We start from the raw sequence: 22942 nt of genomic DNA on the forward strand, positions 1-22942 counted from the left end.
TGTTTTGTCGTTTGATGAACAACCGGATAAGAATGTGTTTTCTTTTTTCTTTTAACAAGTCTGTTTTGCTTTTTTGATATATATTAACATCTAAATAGATTCAAAACATAACTTCACAGAGATTTTTTTTTTTTCATGTTTCGGTGCCGGAGACAAAAAAAAAAAAAAAAAAAAAAAAAAGAACAGCGATACGAGCTCTTTCAAAAAATAAAATAAAAGATGGAGGATCTGACGCCGGGATCAAATTGGATCTCTGAAAAGAGGCTACAAAATCTTTTGTAAAAAGTGCACCCTGCAGATAGTCCCATCCTGCCATGTGATGCCCCCCCCCCCTCTCCCTACCCCCCAGCACCAAATTTCACAATAAAAGACCCGAGTGGCATCGGGAACCGTATTTTTTGTCGTGATATATGACATTCACATGGACTCTGAGGAATGTAGAAGATCTTTTGTGTGTGTGTGTGTGTGTGTGTGTGTGTGTGTGTGTGTGTGTGTGTGTGTGTGTGTGTGTGTGTGTGCGTGTGCGTGTGCGTGTGTGTGTGTGTGTGTGTGTGTGCGGGACGTCGGATTCGCGTTGTCGTGTTTCGGTCGAACAGGATGTGATGCAGCTCGACAGGCTTCATTTCAGATGCTTTGAAAACAGGGTAGAAAATCCAGTTTATAAAGGTCACATTAATGTAGCTCTGTAGGATATGAAAACATTAACATAAAAAAAAAAAAGAAAGAAATTCTCCAAACTAGCTCGAGTGCAGACGGAGAGTTTTTCTTCTTTTTTTTTTTCTTTTTTTTTTTGTTGTTGTAATAATTCAGTGTGAAGCTGTCTTATCTTATCTCACTCGCACTTTTTCTCTTCCACACACACACACACATACAGTCTCACCCTAAAACAAACAGCACGTGGCTCCGCCTCCTCCCACCGCCTCCCCCCCCCCGCCCCCCTCCATTCACACGCACGCCCTCTTGGCGTGCAGCATCTCGATGAGCAGGTTGTTGCAGGGCACCTCGCCGCTCAGGTGCATGTAGCACAGGTAGTCCTCGGCCTGCGTGCTGAGGGAGCGCAGCTCCGGCAGCCGCATCACCAGCTGGCTGAACTTCTCCTGGAACTGCGGGTAGGTGGACATGGTGTACTCCAGCAGGGCGCCGTTCACCTGCTCCTGCACGCCCTCCACGAACGCCTGGTTCTCCAGGAGCTTCACGTCTGCACGCAGAGGAGGGAACAGAGGGGGCGGAGTTAAGGGGGCGGAGCCAGCGAGGAGGTCATTTAACAAGACAAAAATCTAAAGATTTTTTGATTTTGCGGTGGATTTTCTTTAAAAATTTCGATCGTTTGACACAATCATTTGAAATCAATTCCTGTGATAACAATCACGAAAATATTTTAGTTTCAATCTTTTATTTCCGTAAACACTTCCAAGTTTTCTGCTCGTTCGAGTTTGCTTCGGTGATGAGAGGAGAACCGAACTGATTGTAAATGAGAAGTTAGTTTTGCTACTAAAGACGAGACTACTTCATGCAGTAATACTTTCAGCGCCGCTTCTGTTGAGGGGATCGTGGCATTTGCTTGAATTTGCGTTAATTATTGCGATCTCAAGATTGCGATTTTCTCATGTGCATCCCAACGTTGTTCAAACCCTCTGAACTTCACTTTGAATTCAACTGAGGGATGCAACACTTTCCAAATATATCCGGCTAAAATCTGGATGAAATGAGTATTGACTATTGAGCTTTGACTTTTTTCGTCTTTTTTCCCAACTTAAAGCTAGCTAAGTAGCGATAAAGTGTAAAATGGTAAAACTGGATCGTAGATACACGTCTTAGGAAAAGATAAAACACAAGATGGTGCACCCATCTCACTCATTTCTCAGTCCTATATTGTATTTCTTGACAACCTGCTTTTGATGCGTGTTCTTAAATTCCACAAAATATGAATGTGGTTTGGTCTATGGGGGAAAAATTACATCTAAATATCACAATAAGTTTTGCATTCATAGAAAAAGAAGCTTTTTTTAATTTTTTTATTGGAAGCTGGTGTTGGACTGATATTTGCATGACAATCCTATGAAATTTAACAGGATTTACCACAAAATAATCTCTTTCTTTGGGTTTTTGAGCTTTCATCTCAGTTTTATTTTTAAGGTCTCTTTTTGACGGCTGACCACGACTACTGAACCAACGAGGGGCCGTGAGATGTTCTGGAAAAAGGCCAGTAAGTTCTTTTTTTATTATTATTATTTTGGTTAAAAATTTTGTGTAGGTTTATAAAGAAAAGCTCATCCGGAAAAAATTAAAAAAAAATGGCCATTTTCAGTCAGAAACAGTCCTTCAGTTCGCTCGAGTATGTTTGTCTTTTTATAAGTCAACAATAAAAGTTGTATTTAGAAACATCAGAGCGGAGAAATGAATCCGTTTGAATGATATTTGCAGCCTCATTTTACGGATATAAACTCTTAACTACCGGAGCTTCAGCCGGCACAATGTGTGCTGTATCTGTACTTTATGTATGAAAGGTAGGTGATTGCGAGGAGTGTGGGTGGTTGAATGTGTGTGTGTGTGTGTGTGTGTGTGTGTGTGTGTGTGTGTGTGTGTGTGTGTGTGTGTGTGTGTGTGTGTGTGTGTGTGTGTGTGTGTGTGTGTGTGTGTGTGTGTGTGAGACAGTAGCCCGAGCCCTGCGGTGGACCCGGCATTCAGTGTCAGCTGAGCCCGTCTTGTAGAATCCATTCACGCAGTAATTAAATGTTTTGAATCAATGTTCTGAATCATCTTTTCAAACTGCTTAAGGGCAATTAAATTACCCCCCGACAAACCTGACTCTGAAGATGAGGCAGAGCAAGAGCAAAAAAAAACAACAAAAAAACAAGAAGCCGCTAGCAAAGACGGCAAATATTTTCTGCCTCCGACAAGTGCTCTCCCCGTTCAAAAGCTCTTTGTTCCCCTGCTCCGCCAGCGCTAAACAGCAAACACTTCTGGGAATCTAGGCAAGCCACGTCTCCGCTCTCTCCATCTGCACAAGCCGCTACATGAATGTCGGCCCCCGCTATCGAGTGATAGACCCAATCCATTACGCTTCGTTTTGAATGCCATTAGTGGACAATGGGACGAGGACGTCTTTGTGAATGCCGGCTTTTGTCAGCCCCCGAAAATTTAATTAAGTCAATTTATCGGAGAAGAGAAAAATGCCTGTTTTGGAAAACACTTATAGATAAATAGGTGCTGCAGATTATCTGCAATTGTGACATTTTCTTTTCTTTTTTTTTTCTTTTAGAGATGTCAGTGTTGTTATTTGAAAATCCAGAGAAGAGACAGCATCAGTATGGCGGAGCAGAAAAATCCTGCTGGAAAACACATGGCGTGCAGGTCGGCGTGAGTTCAGGCCTTTTAAAACACGTTCATCTGCAGAAATCGATCGCTCTCACTGCACCTGAACTACTTATATTTAGAAGAGGACACATCTTACGTGAAATATTTGACCTGTTTTTCAGCTGTTGTAGCCCGACTGACTTGATGCTAGCTTGTGGAAAACATCCACGTGAGTCGGAATACAAGGAAATGCTTACAACTCTTTTTTTCTTAAAACTATATAGATATATATATAGTTTTTTTTTTTAGCTTTCTGCAGCGATGACACACAAACACTCACTGGGGTTGAACAGCAGGAGGAACTTCAGGCAGGCGATCTCTCGGCGGTCGACCTGCAGCACCCGCAGCCTCACCGCCAGCTCCTGACCCCTCTGGATCAGGCTGGACAGAGTCGCCTCGGCTTGGGACAGAATGGACGTCAGCTCCACCTGCAGACACCGGCCGGTTAGTTCCTACGTAGCGCTTCATATTCACCAGACGCTGCTGTTTTCTTTCTGTCTTCTTACATTGAAAGGAATAATTTTACCTCACAGTCAGTGGCGGTTACTTACGGGGTTCCCCAAGGTTCAATGTTCGGCCCACTATTGTTTATTTTGTACATAACTTATACGAAAGGCTTTCAAGACATTCACACTGATATTATTTGCAGATGATATGATCATATATTTAATACTTCAATTATATATATGACACTTCCAAAACATTCACACTGATATTATTTGCAGATGATATGATCATATATTTTATACTTCAATTATAGTCTCTCACATTCTCACTATGAAAAACGTCAAAACATAAATCTTTTAAAGGAAAAAAGTCGATTTGAGTAACTTACAATGTGGATGTATTGATTGGGTTTGTGAAAAGGTCATAGTTTGGACTAAAATAAGTCATGTTATGTACAAAGTTACATCGTGCAGCTTGACTTCATATAAATCCACAGGGACTCTTTTAGGTGTTTGATCCCTCCGACCACCTCGGACCTTCTATTCCTTTCAACTCTACAATTTCAAAGCCCTTATTATTAATCTAATATATTTTGCGTGTTGGTCAACGTACATTTCTCACATTAGATGTGACATTTGGATTTGAAATGAAGCGGCAGCATCTTTAATCTGATAAAGCGCTTCCTCCTTGAAATTTCACAAACTAAACTTAGTTCTTTGACCCCTGCAGCTCTGGAGGCTTCAGCCAGAAGTCCACAATCAGCCAGTTTAAAATAGGACTGAGCGATATATTGATGTTTTATTATGCGGTGATATGAGACGAGATATCGTCTCCGATTTTCGATGTCGTAATATCGGGATACGGCGTAAGTGTCGTGGTTTTAAAGACTCATTATATCCTCATTACTGGTGTTTATTTATCAGAAATCTCCTTGTATTTTGTGAAAAAGTGTCCAACGTGGACATTGAGGTATTCGGTGCAAAAATATTGTGATATTGGAGTTTCTCCATTTAGCCCCGCCCTAACTGAACTGGACAATAAAACGTACATTATGCCGTTAAATCATCGTCTGCTCTTTCGTACCATTTGAGCAGCTTTATCTGAGAGACTGATTTGCTCATCTGGTGCTTCATCATCGCCTCATCAGCTGCAGCCGCGTAGTAAACATCGGATTTTGTGCACGTTTTTGCACATGAAACCTTCCTTTAAAAAAAAAAAAAGTGCATTCCAGAGTTGTGGGTCACTCTGCCTCACAGAGCCGCTTTAAAAGAATTTCACTTTCATCTGTTTGAGGCGCTGATAAGACAAACACACACTTCAGGATGAGACGTGAGCTCTGGTTATTTTTTGGGGTGAAAAAAATAACCAAATGTGAAACCGTCTGTGACTTCGGGGGGGAAAAATTAGAAGCAGCCGTGCAAAAAAAAATAGAAAAAAAAAGGAGCACATCCTGTGTTGATTTAGTTTTTGAATTTAGTTTTGGTTTGAAGCACATTGTGAATGAAGCGTGGGTGAAGGGGAAGTCGTGTGTGTGTGTGTGTGTGTGTGTGTGTGAGGGGGGTGGGTTGACGGGGGGGGGGGGTGTCGTTACCTCCTGGCCGGTCACCAGCAGTATGCTGTCCTCCTTTCCGTGTTGCACTTGTCTGAAAATGTGATCGAGCACCAGGAGCTCCGACCAGCAGTTGTGGAGCAGCTTCATTTGATCTCCCACCTTCAGACAGACAGACAGTCAGACAGACAGACAGACAGACAGTCAGACAGACAGACAGTCAGACAGACAGACAGACAGACAGTCAGACAGACAGACAGTCAGACAGACAGTCAGACAGGGAGAAAGAGAAAAGACCGATAAACAAAGAGAAAAGCGAGGCTTCTCTGATGTGTTCATATGTACTGTGGAGTCTTTTCTTCTCTTTGTTCTTTAAAACCCTGAAAGTCCCAATTGATCCTCTGACAGATGTAAATAGTCTCACGGAGGAAATCGATACCCTCTTTTATTTTGAAAAGTATTTTTTCGATTGGATCTCGTACGACTCAACGCGCCGTGTTGTGTTGTCGTGGTGTGTGAAGGCATCTCGGTGTGTAAACCCACACGGCTATAAAAGGTGTTTCTAATCTTGCTGTCAAAAAGGTTTGATTTTTGCAGCAGATTTTCTTCAAAATTGCAGCGTTTTCAGTGAGGGGTTTTTTTTGCGGTAAAATTGCGGAAAAGAAAAATGTGATTTAAGCCTTACCTAATAAAGGAGTAAATATGTGATCACTTCCTTTGATAATAATCATGCTGCACATCACACCTACAAGTATCTTTTCAGAACAGACAGCCTTAATATAGAAACAACACATCAGCTTTTCAAAATAAGAGCTTTAGATGCTGTTTAATTCATGTTCATTCAACACGTCGACCGACAGTATGCACAAAAACAAAGTGCATTTAATTGGAAACATTATTCACATCGTTCCGGTTTCCTCCGGAAAACAGGAGCAGAGCCTTTCTGATTGTAAACCAGTTATTTTTTTGTAATAAAAGTGAGTTTTGTTGACTTTATGTTGAAAACTTTTAGCACAGATTCTTGCTGACAACATTTTTTTTGGCAGAAAAAAAATCACAGGAATTTAAAAGAAGAATTGCAAGCGCCCGCAAATATGGCGGCGATTGTTTGAATTATTATGATCGCAAGGTTTCCGAGAGGGACTGAAAGGTAGTGTGTGTGTGTGTGTGTGTGTGTGTGTGTGTGTGTGTGTGTGTGTGTGTGTGTGTGTGTGTGTGTGTGTGTGTGTGTGTGTGTGTGTGTGTGTGTGTGTGTGTGTGTGTGTGTGTGTGTGTGTTTTTGTATTTACGAGCATCATCCTGAAACCTGCTCACCTCTCACGCACACCCCCACCTTCCCCAGTCACATCTGCTCTGCTCTGTATGTGTGTGTTGTCAGATTGAGCCCCCCACACATACACAACACACACACACACACACACACACACACACACACACACACTCACACACACACACACCACTACCACCCCCTTTTTCTTGCTCCAATATCGTCTGCAAACTGAAGGACAAGTCGGTCAGTAATTCAACTGCTAATAGGCACACGCACACTCACACACTCACACACACACACACACACACACACACACACACACACACACACACACACACACACACACACACACACACACACACACACACACACACACACACTCACACACACTTGTCGGTCTGACACACAGCTGACAGAGTTACCATCCATCTGAATGAAACTATATATCAGTCAAGGGTCCAATCTCAGCAGCCACACACTCATCTGTGTGTGTGTGTGTGTGTGTGTGTGTGTGTGTGTGTGTGTGTGTGTGTGTGTGTGTGTGTGTGTGTGTGTGTGTGTGTGTGTGTGTGTGTGTGTGTGTGTGTGTGTGTGTGGTGATAAAGGAAGGGGTTAAAGGAAGAGAGAGGTCTCCGCGACCTGCTGCTGCTTCCTCTCCAGGATAAGTCGGACACTCGGCCGCAGCCCAAGAAGAAAAAAAAAGGATGTTCGGAGACGAGTTCAAAGCGTCCGTTCGTACTGTTGAGTGTCACATTTTATTACACAGCCAGCTGTCAGTCAACGACAACAAGGTTTTCCATCATTTTTAAGTTTGTTTGTTAGCTTTCTTTTTTTAGCGTTTTATTTTTTTAAGTTTTTGAGTTTCGGCACGTGTTGACCTTTAGAACCAGAAAACTTATTAATTGCGTCAGAATGAAAATAAATAAATAAATCCTCCGTTGACCCGCCACAGTACGGAAACCACAGGTGTGTTGATGCCGCCGCCGTTAATACACCTGTAATTCCCTACTGGGACGCGTCGACGACGTGACGTCACCCGTCGGTTTGTGAACGGCCGTTATGAAGCCTCGAGACACGCCCCCAAAAACAGGTCTTCTTGAATCTTCTTTTCTAATGAATGAGGGATTATTTTCAGATGGACCTCCAGAAAACTAAGAAGAAGGAGTGACTTTAGCTAACAACACCGAGATAACTGATGGACGCATTTTATTCACTTTGGATTTGATGAGAGGAGTTGAATGGGAGTCTATGGAGCCGGAGGCTTTTTGGAGCCGACCTCTAGTGGCACTCGCTGGTATTGCAGTTCATGGCAACAAAGCTACGTCTACATACTTTTTACGTGTGCGCATTGTGGTTCCACCCGACATCTCCGATCAGCTGTTACATTGTGAACTGCTGAGATTCACGTTAGAACCGTTTTCTCATCGACCAAACAGTCCGTTGACGTCAAAAACGCGAGATACGACATGCAACAAAAAAAAAACATCCAGCAGCTCCGCAGCTTATCTGCTCGAATAATATCGAATAAATAACATGTAATATTCAGGCCGATTAAAGACGTCACACGGCGTTTCTGTAATTTGTAACCAAGAATAAATATGTTACAACTGTTTTAGACTCTCGTCGGACGCGTTGCTCGTCTCCATCACAGCAACTGTTCACGACGTTCAATATCTTCCACGCAGCAACAGGTTGAATGGAAGGTCAAGATGCGACAAAAGCCACCTCTGGGGGGGGAGAGGTGTGAGGAAGGGGGAGGGGGGGGGACCACTCGCAATCAATAGCTTCAATTCTGCCAACAACTTAATAACAATGTCGGCGAGCGGCGAGCTGCGGCGGAGAGCCGACATTCCCCCGTTATCGTCTGCGTGGAATGTAATTATCCGGCTCAGGGAAACCGCTCTTTCAGCCCGGGGAGGCTTTCTTAGGATAAAAAATAAAAAAAGAAAGAAATATGCACAGCTTTTGTTCTTACTGCCCATGTCGGCTGTCCGCCGGACAGAAAAAAAAGAAATAAAACGGTCCGGCTGTCAACAGAAATGCATCAGACGTGTCTGAAAGAGCTCCGAGGAGGCAGAACGAGGCTCGGAGAGGAAACCTCACAAAACACAAACTGCTTTTCACATTTCGGTCCGCCGCCTACAAACGATGCTTAAAAAGAGACGGAAAATCTCTGCAGGAAAAAACTAAATGAAATTTGGTTTATAGAGATTTTTAATTGTGCAACGAATGCAAAGAAATCGCTCGGTTACTATGACAACTGAAACGGCAATTTTAAATGTTATATTGTTGACTGGATCGATAGTTTAGTCCTCGAATTTACTAGAAATGACGTTACGTACAGTTATAAGACGACAGGATGGATTCTTGTCACGTTCAAAAGATAAAAAAAACCAAAAGATACCTTTTTCTTAAATCGTGGAGCCACGATAGTTTTTTTTTCTTTATATTATTCTGAACCCACTCGCATCAAAATGTGTAAGAAGCTGATTAAGAAACTGTGAAATCTTTAAACCAATCATCATCGAGCCCCTCCCCCGACGTGAGCAGCGTTCGACGCTCGGCTTCAAATTCCTCGATATTTGCTAGCGTCGCCGCAACATCCGGCTCGACCAATCAAAACACACGCACGACTTCGACGTCACTGCAAGTTAGCCACGCCCACAAGTCACCGATTGGCCCGCCCCTTTCAGAGCGGCTGAACAAACCAGTTTGCGTCCGTCAGAAAAGCAAAAATCAACGATGATTTATCCAAAGTAATGTTAAAAAAAAAAAAAAAAAAAAAAAAAAAAGGTCAACTAAGGTCACGTGTTCAAGTTTCATACGTAACGTTTCCGTCCTTCGTAAAACTTACCGAGGATTAACAACATATCACAAATCACTACTTTAAATATTCAGCGTATTAATCATAACGTGTTATTAAAATGTGTGTCGGTTGATAATGAAAACAGCCTGCGTGCTTCTCTCCCACGTTTCAGCCAAGTAAAGATACCTTGTTGTGTTGGTGTGAGACGATGCGACGAATTTCACCGTCATCACAAAGAGATCTTTGTTTCTGAGAAAAGTACAAAAGTAACAAAACAAAACAAAAAACACACAAAAAAGAAGCAACACTGATTTTGAATATTATAAAAAAAATCAGCTGCAAGTTCATTTTATTCAACAAACCGTGACGGCAGAATTCATCCATGTTTATTACAACATGTTATATATCAGAACTAAATTTGTTTAAGTTTTTTGGTGATTGATTCAATTTTAATGCTAAAAAAAATTTGTGCAGCTATTTATAAATATCTGTGACGCAATAGATGGAGTTTATCTCATTTTTTTTTTGTGTTAAAAGTTTTTGGAATTGGCAAAAAATTGTGAGAACTTTTTTTTTGAAGCACTAAGAGTCACATCATAATAAACATGCTGCATATCACAGAAATGGCTGGAAATATTTCAGTTTTCATACATTTATTTTAAAATTCTATTTACACAAACGTTTCTGAGTGATAGAAGTGAAATTCGCTTTTAGAAAACTGGGAATGGATTTTTATTACAACATTTTATGTTTCATAACTAAGTTTATTTAATTTTTTTTGTGATTGTTGCGATTTGAATGGAATTTTATTTAGCAGCTATTTATAAATGTCTGTGATGCAATTGGTGGAGTTTTATGAAATTTATTTACGCAAAAATTTTGGGGAATTGCAAAAAAAAAATGTAACAACTAGTTAATGAAGATAAGAGTCACATGCAACCAACTTCCTGTGATAATAAATATGCTGCATGTCACAAAAATGGCTGGAAATATTTCAGTTTTCATAAATGTCTTCAGCCTGATGCTCGTCGTAAATCCACATTTCCCATAAACTCCCTCACTTCCTGTTTCGTCCGTTTCTTTCCCATCAAATGACAAGCGGTTTGTTTTGATGATGAGACGTAGGAGAGATTTATATGTGTTGATGAATCAAAAGTTTTATTCAGAAAGGTTCTCTTTTGTACTTTCAGAACAATTTTAGTTGAGCGAATTGATTGAGGACAAAATTGTGGGAATTTTGGCAAATTTTGCAGACTGGTTGAGTTTTCATTAATTCTACCAATAACATTCATAAAGTGAGTTATCCAGAGAAACACCAGGGTGTGGGTGTTGTCTTCGTTGCATGTCATTAAAATGAGCATTGAACTCCTGAAACGTTGGTCAAGCAAGGTTGTTGTTTTTGTTGTTTGTTTTTGTTGTTGTTTTGTTCTTTTTGTTTGTTTGTTTGTTTGGTGAACAAACCAAAAGAGGCTGAAAGTTTCTCCGAATCTGCTTCACTCTGTTGCACCTTTTCTTTTCTTTTTTTGGGGGGAATCCAAACATCAAGAAATCCAACGAAAGCTTCAGACGAGCAGGAATCTGAAACATCGACATGTCGTCCGGCTCTGACTAAATATGGGTCGAAGCTGATTCGGAGTAACTGTTGCAGCTCCCAGACCGACCGGGCCTGCATGCAGCGGTCCGGGATCGGGGGGGAGGACGAGGAGGACGAGGAGGTGGGGGGGGGTGTGATTTAGTGCGAGGCAGGAAAAAGGAGCCGCGCTGCTCCGACTGTATCGGAGGAAATAAAAGAACTTATTTGACGAGATGACACCGAGACAATCTCACCGAATCCAAACCGGTCCGATCAGGTCCGACCGCGGCTCGCTGACACGCGCTTAGTTTGTCGGCCCAGATGGATCATATCAGGACTAGTAGAAAGAGGAAGAGGAGGACGAGGAAGAGGAGGAGGAGGAGGAAGAGGAAGATATCTTCCTGCTTGCTGCTTGTCGTCGTTTTTGATTTGTCAGGAGAGAATTACAATCCTCCATTTTCACGTGTTCGGCCATATTGTCAGCAGCACAGTTAAATCGCGACGAGTGTATTCATTTCAATTTGACTTCGTGCGCGCGCGAACAGATCACAAAGACAATCACAGTGCCGGCGATGATTGATCGAGACACTGATGTATGTCCAATCATTATTCTTCCAGTGTGTGTGTGTGTGTGTGTGTGTGTGTGTGTGTGTGTGTGTGCGTGTGTGTGTGTGCGTGTGTGTTCTTGTATTTCTATCCTGGTGGGGACTTTAGACCTGAACGCACACCACCGATGGGACTCCTGTCACCTTACAAAGTGAGGTCCTTGTAGGTCACTTCCTTGCCAGGTGTCCCCACGAGGTAGCAAAAACATGTGTGTGTGTGTGTGTGTGTGTGTGCTTGTATTTCTATCCTGGTGGGGACTTTAGACCTGAACGCCTTCGGAGCAATGGGAAATCGTGTCACCGCAGAAGGTGACCTCCTGGTCAGGTGTCCCCACGAGGCAGCAAAAACATGTATGCGCGTGCGTGCGTGCGTGCGTGCGGTCTGATCAGCCCCCGCTCAGCTCAGAGGAAAGAATTCCCCTTACAAGGCTTACAAATGTCACCACTGAAAGACTTCGTTTCCTCGCTCAGTTCCTGCGACTTTATTTATTTATTTATTTATTTCGATCCGTGACATTAAAGTTTCGGTCACAGTAAAAGATTATCGAGACCAGAAACAAGGCAGGAAGTACAAACATGTCTGCAGGTGTGTGTGTGTGTGTGTGTGTGTGTGTGTGTGTGTGTGTGTGTGTGTGTGTGTGTGTGTGTGTGTGTGTGTGTGTGTGTGTGTGTGTGTGTGTGTGTGTGTGTGTGTGTGTGTGTGTGTGTGTGTGTGTGTGTGTGAAATAGTTACGATGCAGCAGACTATGAAACAGTAATTTTAATATAAGTATGGCTGTTTTTTACTCGAGAAAAATCACAATAAGCAGACCTTATCTCTTCGCCCCCCCCCACCTCCCACACACACACAGTTATTACCATGATGTGTTGGATTAATCCATTATTTAAACACTTGATGAATATAAAATCATATTAATCATCGATATTAAGTGGCTGGAGTAGTTTCCAGCTGTGGTTGGAGCTCCTGATGTGGGCTGAAGTGAGTCATCACATCTGATTGCATTCATCTACTTCAAACTTTCAACAAAAAAAAACAAAAAAATGTCACCTCATCATCAGAACAACTTCTTGTTCCTTTTTTCAACAAAAGCCCATCTTACCTAACCAGCTTCTCGTTATTTTGATCTTTCTTAGGGGGAAAAAAAAGTACAAAAGCACCTGTCCTTGTAAGAAGCTTTCAGCTATTAACGTTTTATTTCTTTTTTTTATATATAAAATATCAGCTGCAGTCGATGACACATAACTTTTTTTTTTTTTTTTTTTAATAAAACAAGTCAACTTTTTAAAAAGTAGAGTGAAGTATGTTTGATTTGTACTTTTCTGAAAAGGAAAATAAAAAGGAGGAATTCAAGGAATAAATCGTGCTTTTAAATGATAAAAGATTGTTGTATAATCAGTGCGGAGGCACAGTCAGTGTTTTCTTAATGACGGCTGTTCATAATTCTTGTTTTCTTGTTTTTTTTCTTGGATGTGCAGCTCTGTGTGCAAGAACTTTGTTTTAATGCCACAACATCGTCCTGAAAAAGAGTCAGAAGTTTGTCAAGAGACTTTTTATAAACCGGAGGAAGAATATGTTTTCTTCATAACGGTTATCAATTATTGTTTTGGGTTTTATTTAGTGGATGTGCGAGAATTTGTTTGTTTTTTTTGGTCCTAAAAATGTGCGAAATAGTCCGAACACGTTTAGAAGTTGTTGTTGTTGTTGTTGTTGTTGTTTTTTGGAGCTCGTGCTCGTGCTCGTGTCGGGATGAAGGGTCGCCTACTCACCCTCAGCTCCTTGAAGAAGATGCAGCTCCGAGCCCACTCCACGATGGAGAACAGCGTCTGGTCGGCCATGCGGCACATGAGGCTGAAGGTGGTGCCGGGCTTGTCGAGCCGCCCGCGGCCGCTCTGCTCCTGCTGCAGGTGGGCCACGATCTTGTTCTGCACCGCCAGCTCGTCCGGGTCGCAGCGCAGCAGCTCCAGCACCAGCGGCGGCAGGCTGGGCGGCTGCGGCGAGGCCGACGGGTACATGTCTGCGTATCGGGGGTATCCGCTCAGCGACTCCGGGGAGCTGGTGTAGTCGGGACACTCGGCCTTGATGGCCCGGCCGGGGAAGGCCGTGTACTGGTACTGGGCGGCGAGGGGCACGTGGGACTGCACGGCCATGCCCAGGGACGGGGGGCCGTACAGGTTGGCCTCGTAGTCCGTGGGGGTGATGGAGCTCGGCGTGGAGGGGAGCAGGCTTTTGGAGATGGCGGGCAGCGTGTGCAGCGTGCCGGTGAAGCCGTAGTCGCTCTGCAGCGGGGAGGTCGGCGGGGGGGCGGCGCTCTCCAGCTTGAAGCCGTTGGATCGTATCAAAGCCTTCTTCTGCTGCTTCAGGGCCCGGTCCCGCTTGTACATGGGGCCGAACTTGTTCCTCCCCCCACGCATGCGGTCCGCTCGCACCGCTGGTGAGACAAGAAAGGTGGAGAACACATTTAACACCGTCTATCACTCGTTTCTCTTCTAACGGGACACGTTGGAGCTTCTCTTTTTCTTTTCTTATTTATTTTTTCCTCGGGGCTGAGAGGAGTCTTCTCTTCCTTCCCTCGGGAGGCTCCGGGGGTTTTATCAGCAAGTCAAGAATGTGTCCTCTCTACGGAAGCAGGTGCTTTCCTTTTTGCATTGCTGTCTGGGAATTAATCCCAACCCGAGTGTGTGTGTGTGTGTGTGTGTGTGTGTGTGTGTGTGTGTGTGTGTGTGTGTGTGTGTGTGTGTGTGTGTGTGTGTGTGTGTGTGTGTGTGTGTGTGTGTGTGTGTGTGTGTGTGTGTGTGTGTGTGTGTGTGAGGAAAACCACATGACAGCAGAGCAACAAATCAAAAGATATCTAAAGGGGCTTTTTAACTGAACATAATTATATATAAGGGAAATTCAAAAAGAAAACAAATTGGCAATTATAAAAAAAAAAAAAAATTATTGCTGGAACTTTAATATCATAAATAAACAAAAACAAATGGCAAAAAAAAAAATACAAATTTGTTTTGGTTTACTTCGAAAATAATGGCACAGAAAGTGAGAGTAATATTATTCTTGTTAATATTATCATTATCACTAATAATAGTTATAGAGAGTATGAACGGCTGCAGAGAGCGCGTGCGCGTGCGCGTGGACTGTACCTTCTAGCCGCATCCCGACGTTGAGGCACTTCTGGAAGCGGCAGAAGGGACACCTCTTCCTCTGCGTCTTGTCTATTTTGCACTCCTGGTTCTCCGCGCACGTGTACCTCTTGTTGTTCTGCACCGTCCTCTTGAAGAAGCCCTGAACACGCGCGCGCGCACACACACACACACACACACACACACAAACACGCACAAACACACACACGGGACACGTTGTCGAGTCAGCGGAGAGGTCAAGATAAAAAAAATACAAAATAAAACCGTTTCAACACGCAAAGATGCGCCAATAACAATTAAATGTTGTGTATGCAGAATATTGCGCGAGATAAAATATAGTTAGAATAGAGATAAATTTATGTTTAAATCAAACTTAAGTTTTATACTTAATTTTAAACAATTTGATGAGATAATTAATTATATCACAAATCAGTTTCCAGTGTTTGGAAAATCACTTGATTGATACTTGGATCAGTTTAAAGGTTCATTAACAGCAGCAGCGTGCGTGCGTGTGTGCGTGTGTGTGTGTGTGTGTGTGTGTGTGTGTGTGTGTGTGTGTGTGTGTGTGTGTGTGTGTGTGTGTGTGTGTGTGTGTGAGATGAGGTGTGACGTCACCTTGCAGCTCTCGCAGGTGAGCAGACCGTAGTGGTATCCGGACACTTTGTCTCCGCACACAGGACACAGCTCTTCCAGGTCATCGTCATACGTGTATTCCATAACCTTCAGAGTCACACCTGGCGGGCGCGCGCGCACACACACACACACACACACACACACACACACACACACACACACACACACACACACACACACACACACACGCACCCACCAGTAATGGCGCATTCAGTGCCTGAATATCGACTTGCAGAATTATTTTTGTCGTTATTGATGAAGAGGAAAATATATAAGAAAAAAAAAAAAAGAAGCCCATATTTGCAACGAAACGATGGAAATGTTCTTCTATTATAATAATAATATCACGTCGTTTTGTTTCTTAAAGTATAATTCTCTTTCATTTTAAAGCCCTTTAAAATAACGATTTTTTTTTTCAATTTGTTTTTTGTTTTGTTCGAGTTTCACATTTAATAATGAATAAAGAAAATAATACATTCGTTTAAAACTTTCACTTATAGCCTATTTATTTTAATATAGCTACCCATAGACCTTTCAGTAATAAAACATACCAGTTCATTTATCTACTTATTTGATCGAAATTATATCTTCTTTATTATTTATAGGCTGTCATATATTTAATTGCATTATATGTATTATGTAGCTATTTAAAATTAAAGGAATGCATTTTGCACAATTTAAAAGCCTGTTTCATAAAATAATAATGATAATAATATTGCGTGGCTCTAAATATTGTCTGAAATGGGCTTTATTCATCTGAATTGATAATACAGGTTATTATTATGTACACTGATGTGAAATATATATATTTTTTTCATATAACTTTTGAATTATTTGCACAGACCGTTAAAAAAACATGAAGCTGATACAGACATAAAGAATGTTATAGACATCTATAAAATAAAATAAAAAGGCAGCTGATATCGACAGGAATGGGTTTTTTTCTCTGTCTTTTAACACTATGTAATGAAGAACCAACTGTTTCCCACCGTGAAATACATCCCATAATGTTCACTCATTCAACCTGACACGCTGACACGTGAATTACAACGAATGAATTACGACTCGGTGGATAAATCAGCCAGCGGCGCGTTTAGCAGATAGCGATTAAATATGATTTAAAAGCAGCTCCTTATTGTGTAGTTGAGTTCGGCTCGGCTCGGCTCGGCTCGGCTCGACTCGGCTCGACTCGTTTTAGTGTTTCGGTCCACGGAGATGAGAAATATTTTCAGTGCAGATATTCAATATTATCATGCAACACGTCATAATAAAAAATAAAAAGATTTCTTCTTCTTCTTCTTCTTATTATTATTATTATTATTATTATCTTAAATTACCTTATTAACCTATTTATTTACTGCAATTCTTAGTTTTCAGGACATTCTGTTGCTACTATATAATTTTTTTTAATCTTTTTTTATTATTTTAGCCTATTTTTAATTTTCATCCCTAAAAATTCACCACTTTATAGCACGATAAGTTTTACATTTTATTTGATTAAAAAAAAAAAAAACTAGACCTGATTTTCTGAGTTTAAGTTTTGGATCATTTCATTCTAATTCGTTTTGCTCTTAAACATTTCTGTCATTTCTTTTTGGCCAATAATTGAATTTAAATAATACAAACCAACATGTGAAGGATCTCTGGGGGTGTTGTGCATGCAGTTTCTGCAGTTTCCATATTTTTCCTGGATGTATTGGGTTGAATTTGGTTTCTCGACTCGACAATAATTCATATCTACGAAGATCACGCGGGCTTGTGGAAAAGCCCACGAGCCGGTGTAAGAAAAAAAAAAGTGTCCGTGTCCTTACCGTGAGCTTTGTCTCCCAACATCTGAGCAGCAGCCAGCCGCCGGTCACCGATGATCGTCCAGAGAAGTCAAACCTGAGTGCAGGTGAGTCTGCAGCCGTTCATGGGCTGCCGAGGAGAACCGAATCAAAACGGGGAATTCAAAAAAAAAAAAAAAAAAAAAAAAAAAAAAAAAAAAAACCAGAAAGGAAGAAGAGGGGTGCCCGATAGAAATCCGGAAGTATGCAATACAACACGGCTGCTGCTTTTTTTTTTTTTTTTTTTTTTTTTTTTTTTTTTTAAGGAGCCTGGATGGGGGGCCGCTGGTTCGGGACGTGTGTGCTGATGACCGTCAGAGAGCTCGGAGTGAAACTCCCGCAGCGCCGCTCCGCCCTTTACTGCGCTCCGCTTATCCACAGAAGTTAGGGCTGCCTCGCGGGGCCATTGGCCGGCGCGGAGTCACGTGACGTCGCTGCTCATCTTCGCTGCCTCCTCCCCGCGTGAGAGAGAAACGGATCGTGAAACGTGCACGGAAAACCGTGAAGGCGTCGTTCACCGACACCTCACACCGGCGAGGTCTCAGAGAGGAGCAAAAATGTGCTTTTTTAATGAACTTTTACTTATTTATTCTCATGGTTTTATTTATTTATACTGTATGGTGAACATAGTTTTCTATTTCGTTTTACTTGTCATGTCTCTGTCTTTATTTATAGCTAAAAACTTTTTTTTTTTTTTAAACATTTTTACGACTGAATCCGGCTCCTCTAAAAGGATCAATAAAATATTTCTAAGTCTGATTCTGATTAATTCCGGAATAAAAGGCCGTGAAATCACCGGAAACACGGTCATAAAAACGGTCTCATCAGGAAGTTCTGTCAAATCAGCTGTACAATAATAATGATTATACAGTACATGTGCAATGCCAACACAAAAACAACAAATAATAATAAACATAACAACAATTATATATTTTGATTATTTAAACTAAATAATAATTATTTTAGCCTAGTTATCATTAATAATAACTAATAATAATACATTTTATTTATATTCTCAGGACACTCAGAGACGCTTTACAAGTTTTTTTTTTTTATCAAAACAACATAATAAAAGTATAAATCACATGACAGCAGCCACACGTGTCAGTTGTTGTTTTTGTTGTTGTGTTGCTCGACATCAGTTAAAACTGTATTTTTGAGCAGAATTATGACCATCAGTTCATTTCAGGAAGAATGTGTGTGTTTCATTCTGTATGTTTTTCTATATTTATCCAGCTCCCACAGCTTCAGCAGAATGAAAACCCACCTGCATTAATAACCGCCGCCTGTGACAGGGGCGGTTATTTCTCCTTATTCTCTTTTTGCTTGGTAAGCGCGATGAGGAGTCCGACCGCCTATTGTTAGCAGAGACAGGAAGCAGTGGGCGGCTGCTGAGGGTCGCCGAACAAAGCTGAGGGGGAGAGGTGGAGGAGGTGGTGGAGGAGGTGGTGGAGGGGAGGGGAGGGAGGGGGGTCCCCGTTTTCTGGCCCGTTCAGGGTCTCCTCTTCCTCGTCGTGATCACCTCCTGCGAACATTTTCCAGACCTCCGACTGTCCTTGAGGAGGAACGGGGGTCTCCTGGAGATGTTCATTTCGTGTCCCTGTAGTTCAGGACAGACGGAGGACTGCTGCGATGTATTTCTTTTTAAAGCCACAAAACAAACCTTACTGGATAAATACAACTTCCTGAAATGCCTCCAGTGACGCGCTGAATAAAACCTCAGGTAGAATAATACCGTTTAATAAATCTGTCATTTAACAGACCGAAGCAGAAAGAAATTTCCCCACAAATTCATCACACTAAAAAAGATCATCTGGAATCTCCAGCCTGACTTTTCAGTGAAGTTCAGGATGTGACACTGAAGGAAAACTTCATGGACTTCCTGTCGTGTTGTCGGCTTTTCATCAAATCTTCGGTCTGAATTGATTTATTTATTGTGTTTAGATTTTATTTTTTTTAAAGCCACAAAACAAACCTTATTGGATAAATACAACTTCCTGAAATGCCTCGTGACGCGCTGAATAAGAGCTCAGGTTGAGGATCGGCCCGTTTTCAGTCAGACCTTCTGAGTTCAGGATGTGACACCAAAGGAAAAAAAACTACTTCCTGTCGTGTTCACGTGATGAAAGGTTTTACAAGTTGTTGTTGTTTTTACTTCCTGTCAATTCTCCATATTTGGTCTCTGGACAGGCTTCTGCATCATTTCATCAATCAAGAAACTAAATTGATTCAAACTTACTTTATGACATGTTTGTGAGGATGAAGATGTGAGGATGATGATGTGAGGATGAAGATGTGAGGATGATGATGTGAGGATGAAGATGTGATGTAGCGGTGAGGATGAAGATGTGAGGATGATGATGTGAGGATGAAGATGTGATGTAGCGGTGAGGATGAAGATGTGAGGATGATGTGAGGATGAAAATGTGAGGATGAGGATGTGAGGATGAAGATGTGATGAAGATGTGAGGATGAAAATGTGAGGATGAAGATGTGAGGATGAAAATGTGAGGATGAAGATGTGAGGATGAAAATGTGAGGATGAAGATGTGAGGATGAAGATGTGAGGATGAAGATGTGAGGATGAAAATGTGAGGATGAAGATGTCCTCTTTGGTGTTTTCTGACAACAAGCAGTAGAGCAGCATGTTGCCTTTATGTTTGATATTAAAAGCAAAAAATTAAAATAATCTCTGGATGATATTTTAAAGCAACACTGTAGAGCTGTAAAGTGTCTGGACTTGGCGCCCCCTAGTGGTGACCTGAGGACACGGAGGAGAGATATTCTACATTTTAAACAGATAAATATTCCGTTTTATTGACTCATTTGAATATTAGTAGTTTCCAGGTTAGACCCCAAAATAATTGTATTTTTATTTTCTACAAACTTTCTCTGTAACTGCTCACGAAGACCTTCAGGTGTCGTTGTCATTTTTAATTCATCATAACTTTTGTTTTTCTTGCTTTGATTTTAACAGCCATAATTTATTCTAATGAAGTTTTGCAGCACTTTGGTCAACGTGCATGTGCTCTATAAATAAATATATGCGATTGACTTGACTTGATATATGTTTAAAAAAAAAAAATCAATAAATCCAAATTATTTTCTATTAATTTTCTGCAACAAATATCTTTAGCTGCATTCTTACTAATAATGATGTTTCAGCAAAAAAAAACAAGTAACAGCAGTTAAATTAATCTTTAAGAAAATATAAATAAGACACAACATTATCCTCTCAGTCATCAAACTTTTCCCGCCAGTTCATAATATTTTAATTGTAATTGATAGTATGTGAACTTTATAAGAGTTTAACATCATTAAGACTGAGACTTGCTTGACTCAGCAGAAGGTGCAAACACACTCACACACACACACACACACACACACACACACACACACACACACACACACACACACACACACACACACACACACACACACACACACACACACACACACACACATCTATCAGTGTGTTTGACCTCTGACCTCTCAGAGTCACTGCAAAGGGGGAGGGGGAGGAGGGGGTAGAAATATGGCCTATCTGGTGTTTTTGTTTAGCGAGCGTGCTGTGGCTACAGGTCGGCTCCATCTCTGTCTCCCAGAGATATTTGTACAATAAATAAAGGGGAGGAGCTTCGGCTGCTGTTTTGACTTCATCATTTGTATTTTGTTCATTTTAATACCTCCCCTCTCCCCCCTTTAACTGATAGTGCAGTGTAGACAGGAAGTCCTAAAGGAAGACAGGCCTTTGCTAATATTCTCAGTGGTATAAGGCGATTTGTACAGAAGCCTGTTAGTGTCATGCGTTTTTTAAGACGTAAAAATAAGCACTTAATCAGTTCAGTCGTGATTCGAGGGACGTATCTGGATTTCTGCGAGCTTTTTTCGACATGTTTTACAGAAAACACTTTTAACAGTGATCGAAATAAAACATTTGTGAGAATGTGAACTATTCAATTATTTTTGTCTGAACAGAAATGTCATCTGACTGCTCCATAAAACATTTTTCGCAAATTTTACGGGCCACACGGACAAATCCTGAAACTGAAAAAAAATCTCCATCGCCTCCTGGTGGCCGGTTGCCGTATAGGTCATTAAGCCCCCTGAAAGAGGGATGAGGACGACTCTGTTTGTGTTCAGAACTGATGATAATTTGTAAGATTTCAGATTGGAAGCTTTTTTTTGCCTTTATTTTGATAGTGCAGTGTAGACAGGAAGTCCTAACCAGTCACCGCTTTCAGATTCTTCTCTTCTGTGCAGAATTCAGAAGCATTCAGGAGTTGGTGTGAAAGTAAAAAAAAATTAAAAATTGAAAACGTTTAACAATCTCAGCCTCGTGAATATTACACTTTACCCAGAATCATTTCTTCCCAAAAAAAAAAAAAAAAAATTAAAAGTGAAATGAATTCAGTTCATAAAAAAATGTCTCAAAGCCCGGGACGTATTCTCGTGTTACTTTGTCATCATAAATGTGACTTTTTTTCCCGACTGATATGACGGCCTTGTGTGATGTAGAAAAAAAAAGGTTTCTTCTGCGGCTCTGTGGAGCCTTTCAGCCTCTTTTAGCTCGCTGCTTTCGGCTCTCCTTCCATCTTCATTGATTCTGGTGAATCCTGTGATCGTTACGGTTTCGGGTCTTCTTCTGTCCACAAAGTGTCTTTTTTTTTTTTTTTTTTGAAACATGACAGATGATAAATCATACAGTTCAGAAAAAGGAAGTTCTTCCATGTTTTCATGTGCAGGTCTCTAACAGAGGTCTGTATGGGAGTCGTTTTTTTTTTGTTTTTTTTGTTTTTTTTTGTTAACGCGAGTATAAAAGTCCGTTTTGAAATCAAATTTCTCGCACATCAAACAAAACAGTTCCAAGAATTAAATTAATAAGATTTCAAATAAATTGTCCTTTACTCTTTTTGTTGGTTTTGCTCACAGACTTCCGAATCACGAAACCAGCTTCTTTATTGTGTCACAAATAGTTTTGATTGACCTTAAATTTGACTTTTGAATGTAGTGAGAAATTTTCTTTTGAAAAATTTTCTTTTTATACTTCCATAAAACAAGACTGGAAATTTCACCAAATCTATATTTGGGAAAAGTTTATTTGATGTTGATATTGTAGTTTAGCTCATGATCTTTAACATAAAGTTGGGGGCGGGGGGCAGGCTTAATGACCAATACAGCAACCGGCCACCGGGAGGCGATGGAGATAATTTTGCAGTTGTCCTTGTGGCCCGTAAAATTTGCAAAAAATGTTTTATGAAGCAGTCAGATGACATTTCTTTCTCAAACTACGACTTAAAAAAAAAATTGAATAGTTCACATTCTCATAAATGTTTTATTTCGATCACTGTTAAAAGTGTTTCTGTAAAACATGTCGAACAAAGCACGCAGAAATCCAGATACGTCCCTCGAATCGCGACCGAACTGAATAAGTGCTTATTTTTACGTCTCAAAATTTATGACACTAACAGTGTAACAGCCTTCCGTACAAATCGCCTGATACCACTGAGAATATTAGCAAATACCGCTGATCCCATCGTTGGCATTAAAGATTGGTAAAAAAGGCCACGTCTTCCTGCACAGTTGCAATCTTTACATTTAACTAATTGGTTAATCCATCCTGGAGATGAGCGCTGTGTGAGCAGGTGAGAGCGTCACGGCTTCCAGCTCCACCGCGACAAAAGGGAGATAGTGAGATTTTTTTTTTTTGTGGTTTTTTTTGTTTCGCTAAACAGCCA

General features: G+C 41.2%; 1 protein-coding gene across 1 annotated transcript; it reads right to left on the reverse strand.

Moving 5' to 3' along the window:
* Positions 1–929: 929 nt before the first annotated feature.
* On the reverse strand, positions 930–17239 carry LOC138622593 (steroidogenic factor 1-like). The gene is made up of 7 exons (XM_069701476.1): positions 17190–17239; positions 15361–15479; positions 14746–14887; positions 13375–14036; positions 5396–5515; positions 3638–3785; positions 930–1198 (listed from the first exon to the last, which is right to left on the reverse strand). Exons 1-7 carry the CDS (start codon positions 17209–17211, stop codon positions 945–947), a joined length of 1467 nt encoding a protein of 488 aa, XP_069557577.1. The 5' UTR covers positions 17212–17239; the 3' UTR covers positions 930–944.
* Positions 17240–22942: the final 5703 nt, after the last annotated feature.

The sequence above is a fragment of the Brachyistius frenatus genome, unplaced genomic scaffold (genome assembly GCF_029030835.1).
Source record: "Brachyistius frenatus isolate BFR_SWC_R1_liver_20210118 unplaced genomic scaffold, ASM2903083v1 Contig_37, whole genome shotgun sequence".
NCBI classification, from domain to species: domain Eukaryota; kingdom Metazoa; phylum Chordata; class Actinopteri; family Embiotocidae; genus Brachyistius; species Brachyistius frenatus.